Below are 18,422 nucleotides of genomic sequence, written 5' to 3' on the forward strand. Positions count from 1 at the left end.
GAGGAAAAAAATAATTAAGCAGCTATCTGTTGGTTAACATCAAGGCTGATTCTATTTCCTGGGTCCTGTGAAGAACAGCAAATACAATGGGTGTGCTGAATGAAGGGTTCTCATTCTCCTTTGCTGTTGCAGATTATCGCCTTCTCTGTCATGTTTTTTCAGTTTGCTATTTTAAAATCTGTTTCCCCTAAACCTCAAAGTTCAATAATTATGCATTTAATTTGATCTTTATTATTTATTGTTGCTTATTACTAGTGACTCCATTACTTTTTGATATATTCCATGTTTTCCTGCAGCCATAAATCTGATTTATTTGAGATTTGTAAAGCTATGGATTGCTTGGTATTAGTAACTTAGTACCTTCCCCTGTCTCTAAATTGATAGATCTTGATGCTGTTCTCATTGCCAATGTCATCTATAGTTATTTACTTTGTAGGTACCAATGCATTTACCTGGAACATCCTATATTAATGGACAATTTGAACTGATGATAATTAAATAAGTAAAATAATGATATGCTATAATCTATGTATATACATTCCATATTATTATTATCATAAAATTAATCAACTTATATTTACTATTATATTTATAGCAACTCTTTGAATGTGACATCTATTATTATATTTCCTTCTAAGTTATGTATCATGAACAAGCATAATTTCTCATAGCTGAGTTAAACCAATTGTGGGGTATATCACATCTTTAAAAAGAAGAAACTTCTCCTTTTACTCATTTAAATGAAGCTCTTCTTGCCTGTATAATTATTCCACCCTGATCTCAAAAGTATGGTGTTATAGTTTGTGTAGTCATATTTGTGATATTGGAAAATAAACCTTCAGCATACATATTTGAAAGTATTATAATTTATTTTGTCATATGTTGTTATAGAATATAGTGCTGTAAATACAAGGTGTGACATCCTTCCTTTGACCTGAATTTGCTAATTTTTTATCATTAAAAATGATATTAAGTGTAGGGTACACACACACACACACACACACAAATATACATACACACACACACAAATGCACATGTATGCTATCATCAAACAGAGTAATAACCCTTTTATTGACTTACTGAAAGATTATTAGTGTTTACTATTCTTTGTTTTTGTGTTTGCTTTGCAGTACAGAAGTTCAAGTGCAGAGCCTCATTCCTGTTTGGCAGGTATTCTATCATTGAGCAATGACCTCAGTTCTGCTCACTTATTTTTAACTGTTCTCTTTGCCACTGTTAACACGGATTCAGATTGAAAAACCAAAAGACAAGTTCTTTTTGAGACCTGTCTTATTAATAAATTAATACAACTTATATATTCCATGTAGCTTTTAAAATATGCCACATTCAAAACATGCATGTTTTAAACCCAGATAAACACTGTGAACTTATGAAAGAATTGTCCTGACAGACTTGGACATTTAAATTCTTCTGATGCATCCCCTAAGAGCACTTTCACTAGTACCAACCTTAGTTCCTCGGGTGTTTTCTTAGAATACTGCTGGCAAAGCCATATGATTTCATCATTTGTCTAAGGATTTAGCTCATTAATTTGTAAACTTTCCAAACAATAGAGTGACCTACCCCTATGATGTCAAAATATTAACAAGAATATTAACCAAAATTTATCAAATAAACAAATATGACTATGTGGACAAAAAAGTGTTCTATTTTAATGCCTTAATTATTTCTAAAACTCCATTAAGTATTTCCCAATAATAATAAAAAACAAGATAAAATTATAAACCAAATGTTAGAAAGAAGGTTCAATCAAAAGTATTTTCTGACCCAACCGCCTGGTCAGGTGGGCACTCCTGAGGCTGCAGAGCGGAAGAGACCAACAACACTGCTCACCCCTGCCCACATCCCTGGCCCAAGAGGAAACTGTATAAGGCCTCTGGGCTCCCGTGGAGGAGGGCCCAGGAGCAGCAGGACACCTGCCTGAGACACCACCGGAACCGGAAAGAAACAGACCGGATAAACAGTTCTCTGCACCCAAATCCCGTGGGAGGGAGAGCTAAACCTTCAGAGAGGCAGACAAGCCTGGGAAACCAGAAGAGACTGCTCCCTGCACACACATCTCGGACGCCAGAGGAAAAAGCCAAAGACCATCTGGAACCCTGGTGCACTGAAGCTCCCGGAAGGGGCGGCACAGGTCTTCCTGGTTGCTGCCGCTGCAGAGAGCCCCTGGGCAGCACCCCACGAGTGAACCTGAGCCTTGGGACCACAGGTAAGACCAAATTTTCTGCTGCAAGAAAGCTGCCTGGTGAACTCAAGACACAGGCCCACAGGAACAGCTAAAGACCTGTAGAGAGGAAAAACTACACGCCCGAAAGCAGAACACTCTGTCCCCATAACTGACTGAAAGAGAGGAAAACAGGTCTACAGCACTCCTGACACACAGGCTTATAGGACAGTCTAGCCACTGTCAGAACAGCAGAACAAAGTAACACTAGAGATAATCTGATGGCGAGAGGCAAGCGCAGGAACCCAAGCAACAGAAACCAAGACTACATGCCATCATCAGAGCCCAATTCTCCCACCAAAACAAACATGGAATATTCAAACACACCAGAAAAGCAAGATCTAGTTTCAAAATCATATTTGATCATGATGCTGGAGGACTTCAAGAAAGACATGAACACACTTAGGGAAACACAGGAAAACATTAATAAACAAGTAGAAGCCTACAGAGAGGAATCGCAAAAATCCCTGAAAGAATTCCAGGAAAACACAATCAAACAGTTGAAGGAATTAAAAATGGAAATAGAAGCAATCAAGAAAGAACACATGGAAACAACCCTGGATATAGAAAATCAAAAGAAGAGACAAGGAGCTGTAGATACAAGCTTCACCAACAGAATACAAGAGATGGAGGAGAGAATCTCATGAGCAGAAGATTCCATAGAAATCATTGACTCAACTGTCAAAGATAATGTAAAGTGGAGAAAGCTACTGTTCCAAAACATACAGGAAATCCAGGACTCAATGAGAAGATCAAACCTAAGGATAATAGGTATAGAAGAGAGTGAAGACTCCCAGCTCAAAGGACCAGTAAATATCTTCAACAAAATCATAGAAGAAAACTTCCCTAACCTAAAAAAAGAGATACCCATAGACATACAAGAAGCCTACAGAACTCCAAATAGATTGGACCAGAAAAGAAACACCTCCCGTCACATAATTGTCAAAACACCAAACGCACAAAATAAAGAAAGAATATTAAAAGCAGTAAGGGAAAAAGGTCAAGTAACATATAAAGGCAGGCCTATCAGAATCACACCAGACTTCTCGCCAGAAACTATGAAGGCCAGAAGATCCTGGACTGATGTCATACAGACCCTAAGAGAACACAAATGCCAGCCCAGGTTACTGTATCCAGCAAAACTCTCAATTAACATTGATGGAGAAACCAAGATATTCCATGACAAAACCAAATTTACACAATATCTTTCTACAAATCCAGCACTACAAAGGATAATAAATGGTAAAGCCCAACATAAGGAGGCAAGCTATACCCTAGAAGAAGCAAGAAACTAATCGTCTTGGCAACAAAACAAAGAGAATGAAAGCACACAAACATAACCTCACATCCAAATATGAATATAAAGGGAAACAATAATCACTATTCCTTAATATCTCTCAATATCAATGGCCTCAACTCCCCAATAAAAAGACATAGATTAACAAACTGGATACGCAACGAGGACCCTGCATTCTGCTGCCTACAGGAAACACACCTCAGAGACAAAGACAGACACTACCTCAGAGTGAAAGGCTGGAAAACAACTTTCCAAGCAAATGGTCAGAAGAAGCAAGCTGGAGTAGCCATTCAAATATCAAATAAAATCAATTTCCAACTAAAAGTCATCAAAAAAGATAAGGAAGGACACTTCATATTCATCAAAGGAAAAATCCACCAACATGAACTCTCAATCCTAAATATCTATGCCCCAAATACAAGGGCACCTACATACGTAAAAGAAACCTTACTAAAGCTCAAAACACACATTGCACCAGACACAATAATAGTGGGAGATTTCAACACCCCACTCTCATCAATGGACAGATCATGGAAACAGAAATTAAACAGTGATGTCGACAGACTAAGAGAAGTCATGAGCCAAATGGACTTAACAGATATTTATAGAACATTCTATCCTAAAGAAAAAGGATATACCTTCTTCTCAGCTCCTCATGGTACTTTCTCCAAAATTGACCATATAATTGGTCAAAAAACGGGCCTCAACAGGTACAGAAAGATAGAAATAATCCCATGCGTGCTATCGGACCACCACGCCCTAAAACTGGTCTTCAATAAAAATAAGGGAAGAATGCCCACATATACGTGGAAATTGAACAATGCTCTACTCAATGATAACCTGGTCAAGGAAGAAATAAAGAAAGAAATTAAAAACTTTTTAGAATTTAATGAAAATGAACGTACAACATACCCAAACTTATGGGACACAATGAAAGCTGTGCTAAGAGGAAAACTCATAGCTCTGAGTGCCTGCAGAAAGAAACAGGAAAGATCATATGTCAGCAGCTTGACAGCACACCTAAAAGCTCTAGAACAAAAAGAAGCAAATACACCCAGGAGGAGTAGAAGGCAGGAATTAATCAAACTCAGAGCTGAAATCAACCAAGTAGAAACAAAAAAGACCATAGAAAGAATCAACAGAACTAAAAGTTGGTTCTTTGAGAAAATCAACAAGATAGATAAACCCTTAGCCAGACTAACAAGAGGACACAGAGAGTGCATCCAAATTAACAAAATCAGAAATGAAAAGGGAGACATAACTACAGATTCAGAGGAAATTCAAAAAATCATCAGATCTTACTATAAAAACCTATATTCAACAAAATTTGAAAATCTTCAGGAAATGGACAATTTCCTAGACAGATACCAGGTATCAAAGTTAAATCAGGAACAGATAAACCAGTTAAACAACCCCATAACTCCTAAGGAAATGGAAGCAGTCATTAAAGGTCTCCCAAACAAAAAGAGCCCAGGTCCAGTCGCGTTTAGTGCAGAATTCTATCAAACCTTCATAGAAGACCTCATACCAATATTATCCAAGCTATTCCACAAAATTGAAACAGATGGAGCCCTACCGAATTCCTTCTACGAAGCCACAATTACTCTTATACCTAAACCACACAAAGACCCAACAAAGAAAGAGAACTTCAGACCAATTTCCCTTATGAATATCGACGCAAAAATACTCAATAAAATTCTGGCAAACCGAATTCAAGAGCACATCAAAACAATCATCCACCATGATCAAGTAGGCTTCATCCCAGGCATGCAGGGATGGTTTAATATACGGAAAACCATCAACGTGATCCATTATATAAACAAACTGAAAGAACAGAACCACATGATCATTTCATTAGATGCTGAGAAAGCATTTGACAAAATTCAACACCCCTTCATGATAAAAGTCCTGGAAAGAATAGGAATTCAAGCCCATACCTAAACATAGTAAAAGCCATATACAGCAAACCAGTTGCTAACATTAAACTAAATGGAGAGAAACTTGAAGCAATCCCACTAAAATCAGGGACTAGACAAGGCTGCCCACTCTCTCCCTACTTATTCAATATAGTTCTTGAAGTTCTCGCCAGAGCAATCAGACAACAAAAGGAGATCAAAGGGATACAGATCGGAAAAGACGAGGTCAGAATATCACTATTTGCAGATGACATGATAGTATATTTAAGTGATCCCAAAAGTTCCACCAGAGAACTACTAAAGCTGATAAACAACTTCAGCAAAGTGGCTGGGTATAAAATTAACTCAAATAAATCAGTTGCCTTCCTCTATACAAAAGAGAAACAAGCCGAGAAAGAAATTAGGGAAACGACACCCTTCATAATAGACCCAAATAATATAAAGTACCTCGGTGTGACTTTAACCAAGCAAGTAAAAGATCTGTACAATAAGAACTTCAAGACACTGAGGAAAGAAATTGAAGAAGACCTCAGAAGATGGAAAGATCTCCCATGCTCATGGATTGGCAGGATTAATATAGTAAAAATGGCCATTTTACCAAAAGCAATCTACAGATTCAATGCAATCCCCATCAAAATACCAATCCAATTCTTCAAAGAGTTAGACAGAACAATTTGCAAATTCATCTGGAATAACAAAAAACCCAGGATAGCTAAAGCTATCCTCAACAATAAAAGGACTTCAGGGGGAATCACTATCCCTGAACTCAAGCAGTATTACAGAGCAATAGTGATAAAAACTGCATGGTATTGGTACAGAGACAGACAGATAGACCAATGGAATAGAATTGAAGACCCAGAAATGAACCCACACACCTATGGTCACTTGATTTTTGACAAAGGAGCCAAAACCATCCAATGGAAAAAAGATAGCATTTTCAGCAAATGGTGCTGGTTCAACTGGAGGGCAACATGTAGAAGAATGCAGATCGATCCATGCTTATCACCCTGTACAAAGCTTAAGTCCAAGTGGATCAAGGACCTCCACATCAAACCAGACACACTCAAACTAATAGAAGAAAAACTAGGGAAGCATCTGGAACACATGGGCACTGGAAAAAAATTCCTAAACAAAACACCAATGGCTTACGCTCTAAGATCAAGAATCGACAAATGGGATCTCATAAAACTACAAAGCTTCTGTAAGGCAAAGGAAACGGTGGTTAGGACAAAACGGCAACCAACAGATTGGGAAAAGATCTTTACCAATCCTACAACAGATAGAGGCCTTATATCCAAAATATACAAAGAACTCAAGAAGTTAGACCGCAGGGAAACAAATAACCATATTAAAAAATGGGGTTCAGAGCTAAACAAAGAATTCACAGCTGAGGAATGCCGAATGGCTGAGAAACACCTAAAGAAATGTTCAACATCTTTAGTCATAAGGGAAATGCAAATCAAAACAACCCTGAGATTTCGCCTCACACCAGTGAGAATGGCTAAGATCAAAAACTCAGGTGACAGCAGATGCTGGCGAGGATGTGGAGAAAGAGGAACACTCCTCCATTGTTGGTGGGATTGCAGACTGGTAAAACCATTCTGGAAATCAGTCTGGAGGTTCCTCAGAAAATTGGACATTGAACTGCCTGAGGATCCAGCTATACCTCTCTTGGGCATATACCCAAAAGATGCCTCAACATACAAAAGAGACACGTGGTCCACTATGTTCATCACAGCCTTATTTATAATAGCCAGAAACTGGAAAGAACCCAGATGCCCTTCAACAGAGGAATGGACACCGAAAATGTGGTACATCTACACAATGGAATATTACTCAGCTATCAAAAACAACGAGTTTATGAAATTCGTAGGCAAATGGTTGGAACTGGAAAATATCATCCTGAGTGAGCTAACCCAATCACAGAAAGACATACATGGTATGCACTCATTGATAAGTGGCTATTAGCCCAAATGCTTGAATTACCCTAGATCCCTAGAACAAACGAAACTCAAGACGGATGATCAAAATGTGAATGCTTCACTCCTTCTTTAAATGAGGAAAAAGAATACCCTTGGCAGGGAAGGGAGAGGCAAAGATTAAAACAGAGACTGAAGGAACACCCATTTAGAGCCTGCCCCACATGTGGCCCATACATATACAGCCACCCAATTAGACAAGATGGATGAAGCAAAGAAGGGCAGACCGACAGGAGCCGGATGTAGATCTCTCCTGAGAGACACAGCCAGAATACAGCAAATACAGAGGCGAATGCCAGCAGCAAACCACTGAACTGAGAATAGGTCCCCTATTGAAGGAATCAGAGAAAGAACTGGAAGAGCTTGAAGGGGCTCGAGACCCCAAAAGTACAACAATGCCAAGCAACCAGAGCTTCCAGGGACTAAGCCACTACCTAAAGACTATACATGGACTGACCCTGGACTCTGACCCCATAGGTAGCAATGAATATCCTAGTAAGAGCACCAGTGGAAGGGAAAGCCCTGGGTCCTGCTAAGACTGAACCCCCAGTGAACTAGTCTATGGGGGGAGGGCGGCAATGGGGGGAGGGTTGGGAGGGGAACACCCATAAGGAAGGGGAGGGGGGAGGGGGATGTTTGCTCGGAAACCGGGAAAGGGAATAACACTCGAAATGTATATAAGAAATACTCAAGTTAATAAAAAAAAAAGTATTTTCTGTTCTCTACCTTCTAATTTAGTTTACTAAAATAGAACCAAGCAATTAGCACCATCTCAGAGCACTACACAATGTCGGCAATGCTTAGGGACAATTCTTCAAATAAATGAATATAGAAAGATAATATTTCATACTTTGTTTCTTCTTATTTTCAGTTCTTCCCTGAGGATAAACTATTTGATAAAACTGGAATATAGTAACAAAATAAAAATGCTAATAAAGCTATAAAATAGAAAAGAGTATTTATTTAAAAATAACCTTTATCTTTATAAATTTTATACAGGGTGAAAAGACAGTGAAACAGATAAACACTAGATAAATTATTGTAAAGTCATTAGAATGAAACATTAAAATTTTATTTAATTCTATAAGATACATACTGATTCTCTGAATAAATTGTCACTGAAGATGTGAGAAGGAAGTATAGTCAAGAGTGATTCTCTAATATTCAGGATGTCCTCATCTTCAAATTTCAGAGAAGAAAAGGTCTAAAATTTACTAAGGATTTAGTCCATGAATTCTACTAATAGCATAGGAAAAGAAAATATTGATTATAAAATACATGAAATCAGCACTCAAAGCATTACTGGTAGAGAGGAAAAATAATTAAAGAATGAATTTTTTCTTCTCTAGAAGTTTGCTTAGAGCTTCTTTAACATCTTTGTTTCTCAGGGAGTAAATCAGAGGGTTCAACATAGGTGTCACTAGGGAATAGCACAAAGAAGCCATCTTACTCAGTTCAGGAAATCGATCAGGTGTGAGATACATAAAGAAAACAGCACCATACAGCACACTCACGACACCCAGGTGAGAGCTACAAGTGGAGAAGGCTTTCTTCCTTCCCTCCGTGGAGCGTATCTTTAGAACAGTGGACACGATATACATGTAGGATACAATGATGACTATGATAGTAGGTAGGATAATAATGCTGGATAAGGAAAAAGATACTATTTTATGGACCAAGAGGTTATTACAAGATAATCTCTGAATTGGTCGAGTATCACAGTAAAAGTGGTCTACAGCCCGAGAAGCACAAAAAGATAAAGTAAATGTCATGCTGGTCTGGAGAACAGAGCTGATGCAGCCACAAAAATAAGAGCCTGCCACCAACTGAGTGCAGAGACGTGTGGACATGTGAACAGAATACAGGAGTGGGTTGCAGATGGCAATGAAACGGTCATAGGCCATGGCGGCCAGGAGAAATCCTTCAGTCACAATGAAGAGTGCAAAGAGAAAAAGCTGAGCCACACAGCCTGCAAATGAGATGGACTTGCTCTCAGTCCAAAAGTTGCTCATAGCCTTCGGTGCAATAACAGATGAATAGAAGAGGTCAATGAAGGAGAGGTTGCCTAGGAAGAAATACATTGGTGTGTTCAGCCTGGGGTCAGTCATAATGATGGCCATCATACCAAGGTTTCCTAGAAGAATCATGGTATACACAAGCAGAAAGAGCAGGAAGAGGAGGATATGGAGCTCGTGACTGACCCTGAAGCCTACAAGGATGAAGTCAGTCATATCTGAGTGATTGTTGATTTCCCTGTCGCCCATGGAAGAGATCTGATGAGAGGCACAAGGCAAAATAAACAAACTCTTATATTATAATTTGCTGCTACAGGACAGGGGTTTACAAGTCTGTAACAGTTAATATTTAAGCTTCAAAATACTGCAACATAAGCTGAACTCAACCAGCTAATGTGGACTCTACATCTTATTTTCAATCTTTAATTTCTAAAATGGATATAGCTCAGCAATTTCCTCAAATATACAATACAGTGTCTTCCTCCTAAAATGACTATCAGACTTACTATAACAATGATCTATACATTCCTTTGCTACTGCATACATTAATTTCAATATTGTGAAAAAGTGCCAGGAAGTGGGCATAGATAATTTGAGAAATTCTATAGAGGTAGCAATTTACATGGTCCAGGTTAGAGATACAGTCAGTCACCTTAGTATTCATTTCTGAATACTGATTCTTCCATGCATTCATTTATAAGAAGTTGAGACTTAACCTAGAGAGTGAATAATTGTAAACCTGTGTTCTTGAAGTCTTTATGGATGCATAAGTTCATACATATTTTGGCAAGGGGAAAAACTACTAGGAGGGAGAAATAGGGAGACGGTACTAATAAGAAGGTCTGAATGTGGTCAATGAAATAAATATTAAAGTGTCTGTTAAACCAAACACTGTGCATAATGAACATATGCCAATATAAGTGACTGATTAATTTTCAACACCTAAAATGTTTAATTTCCTTTTGTGTGTCTAAAAGTTTTGAATTTTTATTGACTTTATATAAACTAAAAAGGTGTGCATTGTGAATTGCAAAAAAAGTTTAAAATTCATTGTAGGATTTTTCTCTTTCTCAAATGGAATATATAATCTCAAAAAGAAAAAATTCTTAATTCTCACAGTTCAACAGTCTTTAAGAAAAATGAACAGAAGTGTTAAGTGTTACTTGGTAATAGCCACTGAACAAAATGTCTATGTGTGAGAATATGATTACTTTCCATTTACCCTGACATGACTTTATATCTGTCATTGATTCTCTGTAAGACATGGCAGACTTTGAAGTCCCTGTGTTAACTATACATCCCACTTTTAAGTTTCCTTTTGAATTTCATATGGACAAATAACTTACTGCTAATATTTATGTGACAATTTTTATTTCAATACTTTCTTTATGCCTTCTTGATAGTTAATTTAATATATACAATAATAATACCACACGAATACTGCTATATTTCCATATGTTCTGAAAAGGTATAGAAAACTAATCTTCTTGACAATTACTAACTATGGTCGGAGTTATAAATTAAAGCAATCTGTCTCTAGCATTTATGCTCCTGATAAATCATGTTGTATTACCATCAACAAAAACTTCCTGTTTCTTTAATTGACTTTAGCATTATTTCTTACATTTAATAAAATTTCCTTAATTCTTCAGCCTGGGAAAAAGCATATTTTCTAAGAATATTCACATTGAATATTGAATATTTTTACATAATAATAGCTCTTCCAAGATCACAAATAATTGTGGTCACTATATCATTTGTTTATTGCAAATACCCATCAACTACACTTTTTATAGAAATTAAAATAGACTAATAGAGCATACAGACTCAAGGTCCAACCTGAAGTCTTTAGAGTTATACAGTTATGCAGCACATCATGTACTTTAAGTTAAGATAGACTTCTCCTATTCTCTAATTCAAACCATGGACAGAGTTTCTTATGCTAAATTGCTTTATCATATATAAAGAGAATAATAATAAGATAAACCAAAGTTTTCTTGTGGAAATTGTCATACATGCATAAGTCATTTGACTCCATGGCAGTCTTCTACTAATGTTATTCATTCTAGCATACTTCTCTATAATTGGCCAATTAACTCATACCCAAACAATCAATTTTCATTTTGTTGCAAATTCGTAATATGTATATGGCCTTTTGGGATGTCAATCTAAGCTGTGATAAGGAACCAGATAAATTTTTAAAGACTAAGGAATGAAGACATGGAAAGAATTATTTCAGAAAAATCAATGACTAAGATAAAAGTAATGACCATTATTCAGCAACACAGCTTTGAATAATAAAAATAAAACATTAACTAAGTCTCTCAAAAATTACATGTCCAGATATTATAGGGACAGAAGTTTCTAAATTAGGACAGAAGGAGAATGATGGAGTGTGAGATAGTGAAGCAATGAAGAAAGCTGAGGAGTCACGTAACATTTGAAAACAGCAGATTATCTTTACTTCAATATTGCCTAGACCTCAAATCCAAGAATAAATAATATTTATTCTTATCTCATTTCCTCATTGTGCTTTAATACTAGTAACAAATATCCTTTATCCGTTCCATAGCAATAGCTTCTTTAAAATGAAACTCATCTCTCTGTTCTCTATGTATTTGTAGCATTGTTTCTGAATCTGGTCAATAGCCTTTAGCGATTGCAGTGTATATTTACTAGATTGGTAACAATTGAGTGGTGATGGAGGTGCAAAATCATAGCAATGTTTTATAAGTGTGATAGAGCTTAACACATAAATATCAGCAAGTATACAAGTAGAGCCATTCATATCTTGAGAAACTAGCAACCATGAAGTTAGTTGATGACTTAGTAGTTAGTTGTTAAATCTCAAATGTGTTTAAAGTAATCTTTACCTTCTATAGTGTGATGGTCTGTCAGATTCTTCCTTAAATGAAGCAGTAAAATTCCAAGGTTCCCTCCTTTTGATGTATTATTTGAGTTCTATGGAGGGTAAACATAAATTTAATTATTTATTTTATCAGAGTTGTATTTTTAAACTATTTTAGGATTAAATAAACCTAATCTTTCGAACAGTCATTCATGGTTTGAGCTTCAGAGTCTCCCACAGAAAAGCATAACCTATACTCATCATTACTCTCCATCTGAAAGCAATCTGCTTTGTTGAACAATTATAGTCTTATTAGGAGAGACAAGATTAACTTTCTGAATGTTGAACTGGCAAAGCTTAAGTGATCTTAGGAACTACAATTTGTAGACATGAAAAGTCAAGCAGAATATTATCTGGATATATTCTTAGATTCTTAGATTTTTAGACCCTTTAAGGAACGAAATATGTTACACTGCATATATATGTCCAGGTCCTGAGCCATCTGGAAACTCTAATCTACCGAAGCACCAGAAAAAGCTATTCACAAGGGCTTTAGACTCAGTATAATATTGTAACTTTTACAAATAAGCATAGCATTGAGATTTCCCTCACCCTTGTGGGAGAGAACCCTCCAGGGATACAAGGAAATACAACTTAATTATTAAGATATCTGTGTTCCAAAATCAAGTAGATGAGGACAATAGAGAATCTAGATATTTTTTAAAATCATAATAGAAATTAAGTATATGTTGGAAGACATTTCTTTCCTTATGTGAATCTCTAAGATAAGGTAAATGATCTTTTCTTTAATTTCTGAAAAAAAAGCATTTGCACTTTTGACTTTTAAAAAATTTTTGTTAAACATGGCAATGTAGATAAAGGGATTATTGTTCTTTGTAATATAGCAATGGTCCGATTGCCCTCAATTACTTTTACCTATATTTGTCATTTATGACCAAGAATATGCGACACTATAATAAGGTGATGAATGACAAGCTCAAAAATACATCTAATTTATCAAGTTATAACTAATCTGTGGCTGGCTGGACTTAAGTCAGGTTCGTTTTTACTTTTTAATGTATTTTATTAATTCTTTGATAGTTTCATATCTGTATGTAATGTATATGGCAGATTATCCTACTGCTCCTTCATAAAAGCCTCTCCAGATTATCCCTTAAAATGCTCAATTTAATCTTTTTTATCATGTGAGCAATTCCAAGTTTTATTTTCTACATGTTCATAGTTTTGAGGCTATCTATATTGAAATAATCTGTACCTTCTGGAGTCCATGTTAATAAAGAAAAGTGGCCCTCTCTCAACACCAAGTCCTCAACAGATGAGAGATCATAATCTCCTACCCTTCTATATTAGCCAATTTTATCTCAAGGAACAGAACTGATTAAAAGTTCAGCTGCTGTTTTGCTGGGGCCGCTTAGCATAATTTATTCTATGAATAAACCGCATAAGGTACCCTTTTATTCAAATCTCTTATACAATATATTATGAGGATGTTTTTCACATTCTTCAACTCCTCCCCAGAACCCTACCCACATACCATTTATGTTCTCTCTCAAAAAAGAAAGGACCTAAAGCACAAAAATAAAAATCAAAACAAACAAAAAAGTTAAAAAAGAAAGAAAACAGAAAAATGAAACCAAAATCAATATACACACAGACACACACACACACACACACACACACACACACACACACACACATATACATATATATACACATATATATACATATGTATACATATATAACCACTGGGTTTCTTTTGTGTTGTCCAACTATTCCTGTGGTAGGGCTTATCCAGAAATGTGGTTGAGAAACCCAGTGACACTCCCAACATAGAAAACTGATTTTCCCTAAGCCAGTGGGCATCAATAGCAAATGGCTTCTCAGTTAGGGGTGGGAATATGTGTCTGCAACCGGTTTTCAGTGCTAGAATTTTGTTTGACTTGAACCTGTGACAGTCTTGTTTGTGTTACTAATAGCCAAGATCAATAAAATAAATGACAGCAGTTGCTTGTTAGGATGTGGGCGTGTGAGACACTTAGTCATTAGTGTGAGAGAGCAAAGTGGTACAGCCACTTTAGAAATCAGTGTGACACATCCAAATATGAATATAACAGGAAGCAAAAATCATTATTCCTTAATACCTCTCAACATCAATGGTCTCAACTCCCCAATAAAAAGACATAGATTAACAAACTGGATATGCAATGAGGACCCTGCATTCTGCTGCCTACAAGAAACACACCTCAGAGACAAAGACAGACACTACCTCAGAGTGAAAGGCTAGACATCAACTTTCCAAGCAAATCGTCAGAAGAAGCAAGCTGGAGTAGCCATTCTAATATCAAAATCAATTTTCAACTAAAAATCATCAAAAAAGATAAGGAAGGACACTTTATATTCATCAAAGGAAAAATCAACTAAGATGAACTCTCAATCCTAAATATCTATGCTCCAAATACAAGGGCACCTACATACATAAATGAAACCTTACTAAAGCTCAAAACACACATTGCACCTCACACAATAATAGTAGGAGATTACAACACCCCACTCTCATCAATGGACAGGTAATGGAAACAGAAATTAAACAGAGACGTAGACAGACTAAGAGAAGTCATGAACAAAATGGACTTCACAGATATTTATAGAACATTCTATCCTAAAGCAAAAGGATATACATTCTTCTCACAACCTCATGTTACTTTCTCAAAAGTTGACCATATAATTGGTCAAAAAACAGGCCTCAACAGATACAGAAAGATAGAAATAATCCCATGTGTCCTATCAGACCACCACGGGCTGAAGCTGGTCTTCAATAACAATAAGGGAAGAACGCCCACATATACATGGAAGTTGAAAAATGCTCTACTCAATGATAACCTGGTCAAGGAAGAAATAAAGAAAGAAATTAAAGACGTTTTAGAATTTAATGAAAATGAAGGTACAACATACCCAAACTTATGGGACACAATGAAAGCTGTGCTAAGAGGAAAACTCATAGCTCTGAGTGCCTGCAGAAAGAAACAGGAAAGAGCATATGTCACCAGCTTGACAGCACACCTAAAAGCTCTAGAACAAAAAGAAGCAAATACACCCAGGAGGAGTAGAAGGCAGGAAATAATCAAACTCAGAGCTGAAATCAATCAAGTAGAAATAAAAAGGACGATAGAAAGAATCAACAGAACCAAAAGTTGGTTCTTTGAGAAAATCAACAAGATAAATACACCCTTAGCCAGACTAACGAGAGGACACAGAGAGTGTATCCAAATTAACAAAATCAGAAATGAAAAGGGAGACATAACTACAGATTCAGAGGAAATTCAGAAAATCATCAGATCCTACTACAAAAGCCTATATTCAACAAAACTTGAAAATCTGCAGGAAATGGATAATTGCCTAGACAGTTACCAGGTACCAAAGTTAAATCAGGAGCAGATAAACCATTTAAACAACCCTAACAAAATACAAGCAGTCATTAAAGGTCTCCCAAACAAAAAGAGCCCAGGTCCAGTCGCGTTTAGTGCAGAATTCTATCAAATCTTCATAGAAGGGGCTGGAGAGATGGCTCAGCGGTTAAGAGCACCCGACTGCTCTTCCAGAGGTCATGAGTTCAATTCCCAGCAACCACATGGTGGCTCACAACCATCTGTAAAAGAGATCTGATGCCCTCTTCTGGTGTATCTGAAGACAGCTACAGTGTACTTATATATAATAAATAAATAAATCTTTAAAAAAAAATCTTCATAGAAGACCTCATACCAATACTATCCAAACTATTCCAGAAAATTGAAACAGATGGAGCACTACCGAATTCCTTCTATGAAGCCACAATTACTCTTATACCTAAACCACACAAAGACCCAACAAAGAAAGAGAAATTCAGACAAATTTCGCTTATGAATATTGACGCAAAAATACTCAATAAAATTCTTGCAAACCAAACCAGGAGCACATCAAAACAATCATCCACCATGATCAGGTAGGCATCATCCCAGGCATGCAGGGATGGTTTAATATATGGAAAACCGTGAACGTGATCTATTATATAAACAAACTGAAAGAACAATACCACATGATCATTTCATTAGATGATGAGAAAGCACTTGACAAAATTCAACACCCCTTCATGATAAAAGTCCTAGAAAGAATTGGAATTCAAGGCCCATACCTAAACATAGTAAAAGACATATACAGCAAACCAGTCACTAACATTAAACTAAATGGTGAGAAAATTGAAGCAATCCCATTAAAATCAGGGACTAGACAAGGCTGCCCACTCTCTCCCTACTTATTCAATATAGTTCTTGAAGTTCTAGCCAGAGCAATCAGACAACAAAAGGAGGTCAAGGGGATACAGATCAGAAAAGAAGAAGTCAAAATATCACTATTTGCAGATGATATGGTAGTATATTTAAGCGATGCGAAAAGTTCCACCAGAGAACTACTAAAGCTGATAAACAACTTCAGCAAAGTCCCTGGGTATAAAATTAACTCAAATAAATCAGTAGCCTTCCTCTACACAAAAGAGAAACAAGCCGAGAAAGAAATTAGGGAAATGACACCCTTCATAATAGACCCAAATAATATAAAGTACCTCGGTGTGACCTTAACCAAGCAAGTAAAATATTTGTACAAGAAGAACTTCAAGACTCTGAAGAAAGAAATTGAAGAAAACCTCAGAAGATGGAAAGATCTCCCATGCTCATGGATTGGCAGGATTAATATAGTAAAAATGGCCATTTTACCAAAAGTGATCTACAGATTCAATGAAATCCCCATCAAAATACCAATCCAATTCTTGAGAGAGTTAGATAGAACAATTTGAAAATTCATCTGGAATAACAAAAAACCTAGGATAGCCAAAATTATCCTCAACAATAAAAGGACTTCCGGGGGAATCACTATCCCTGAACTCAAGCAATATTACAGAGCAATAGTGATAAAAACTGCATGGTATTCGTACAGAGACAGACATATAGAACAGTGGAATACAATTGAAGACCCAGAAATGAACCCACACACCTATGGTCACTGGATTTTTGACAAAGGAGCCAAAACCATCCAATGGAAAAAAGATAGCATTTTCACAAAATGGTGCTGGTTCAACTGGAGGTCAACATGTAGAAGAATGCAGATCGATCCATGCTTATCGCTCTGTAAAAAGCTTAAGTCCAAGTGGATCAAGGACCGCCACATCAAACCAGATACACTCAAACTAATAGAAGAAAAAGTGGGGAAGCATCTCAAACACATGGGCACTGGAGAAAATTTCCTGAACAAAACACCAATGGCTTATGCTCTAAGATCAAGAATTCACAAATGGGATCTCATAAAACTGCAAAGTTTCTGTAAGGCAAAGGACACTGTGGTTAGGACAAAATGGCAACCAACAGATTGGGAAAAGATCTTTACCAATCCTACAACAGATAGAGGCCTTATATCCAAAATATACAAAGAACTCAAGAAGTTAGACCGCAGGGAGACAAATAACCCTATTAAAAAATGGGGTTCAGAGCTAAACAAAGAATTCACAGCTGAGGAATGCAGAATGACTGAGAAACACCTAAATAAATGTTCAACATCTTTAGTCATAAGGGAAATGCAAATCAAAACAACACTGAGATTTCACCTCACACCAGTGAGAATGGCTATGATCAAAAACTCAGGTGACAGCAAATGCTGGCGAGGATGTGAAGAAAGAGGAACACTCCTCCATTGTTGGTGGGATTGAAGACTGGTACAACCATTCTGGAAATCAGTCTGGAGGTTCCTCAGAAAATTGGACATTGAACTACCTGAGGACCCAGCTATACCTCTCTTGGGCATATACCCAAAAGATGCCCCAACATATAAAAAAGACACATGCTCCACTATGTTCATAGCAGCCTTATTTATAATAGCCAGGAGCTGGAAAGAACCCAGATGCCCTTCAACAGAGGAATGGATACAGAAAATGTGGTACATCTGCACAATGGAATATTACTCAGCTATCAAAAACAATAACTTTATGAAATTCGTAGGCAAATGGAGGGGACTCATCCTGTGTGAGGTAACCCAATCACAGAAAAACACACATTGATAAGTGGCTATTAGCCAAAATG

The 18,422-nt window shown here is 36.8% G+C and overlaps 1 protein-coding gene across 1 annotated transcript; it reads right to left on the reverse strand.

The window, feature by feature from the left end:
* Positions 1–8,759: 8,759 nt before the first annotated feature.
* Positions 8,760–9,701, reverse strand: Or9k2b (olfactory receptor family 9 subfamily K member 2B). Its single transcript, NM_001000063.1, has one exon. The coding sequence runs from the start codon at positions 9,699–9,701 to the stop codon at positions 8,760–8,762; it is 942 nt and encodes a 313-aa protein (NP_001000063.1).
* Positions 9,702–18,422: the final 8,721 nt, after the last annotated feature.

The sequence above is a fragment of the Rattus norvegicus genome, chromosome 7 (genome assembly GCF_036323735.1).
Source record: "Rattus norvegicus strain BN/NHsdMcwi chromosome 7, GRCr8, whole genome shotgun sequence".
NCBI classification, from domain to species: Eukaryota; Metazoa; Chordata; class Mammalia; order Rodentia; family Muridae; genus Rattus; species Rattus norvegicus.

Excerpts from the sequence above, each read along its gene's own strand:
- Or9k2b (NM_001000063.1), bottom strand. The coding sequence starts at position 9,701 with ATGGGCGACAGGGAAATCAACAATCACTCAGATATGACTGACTTCATC.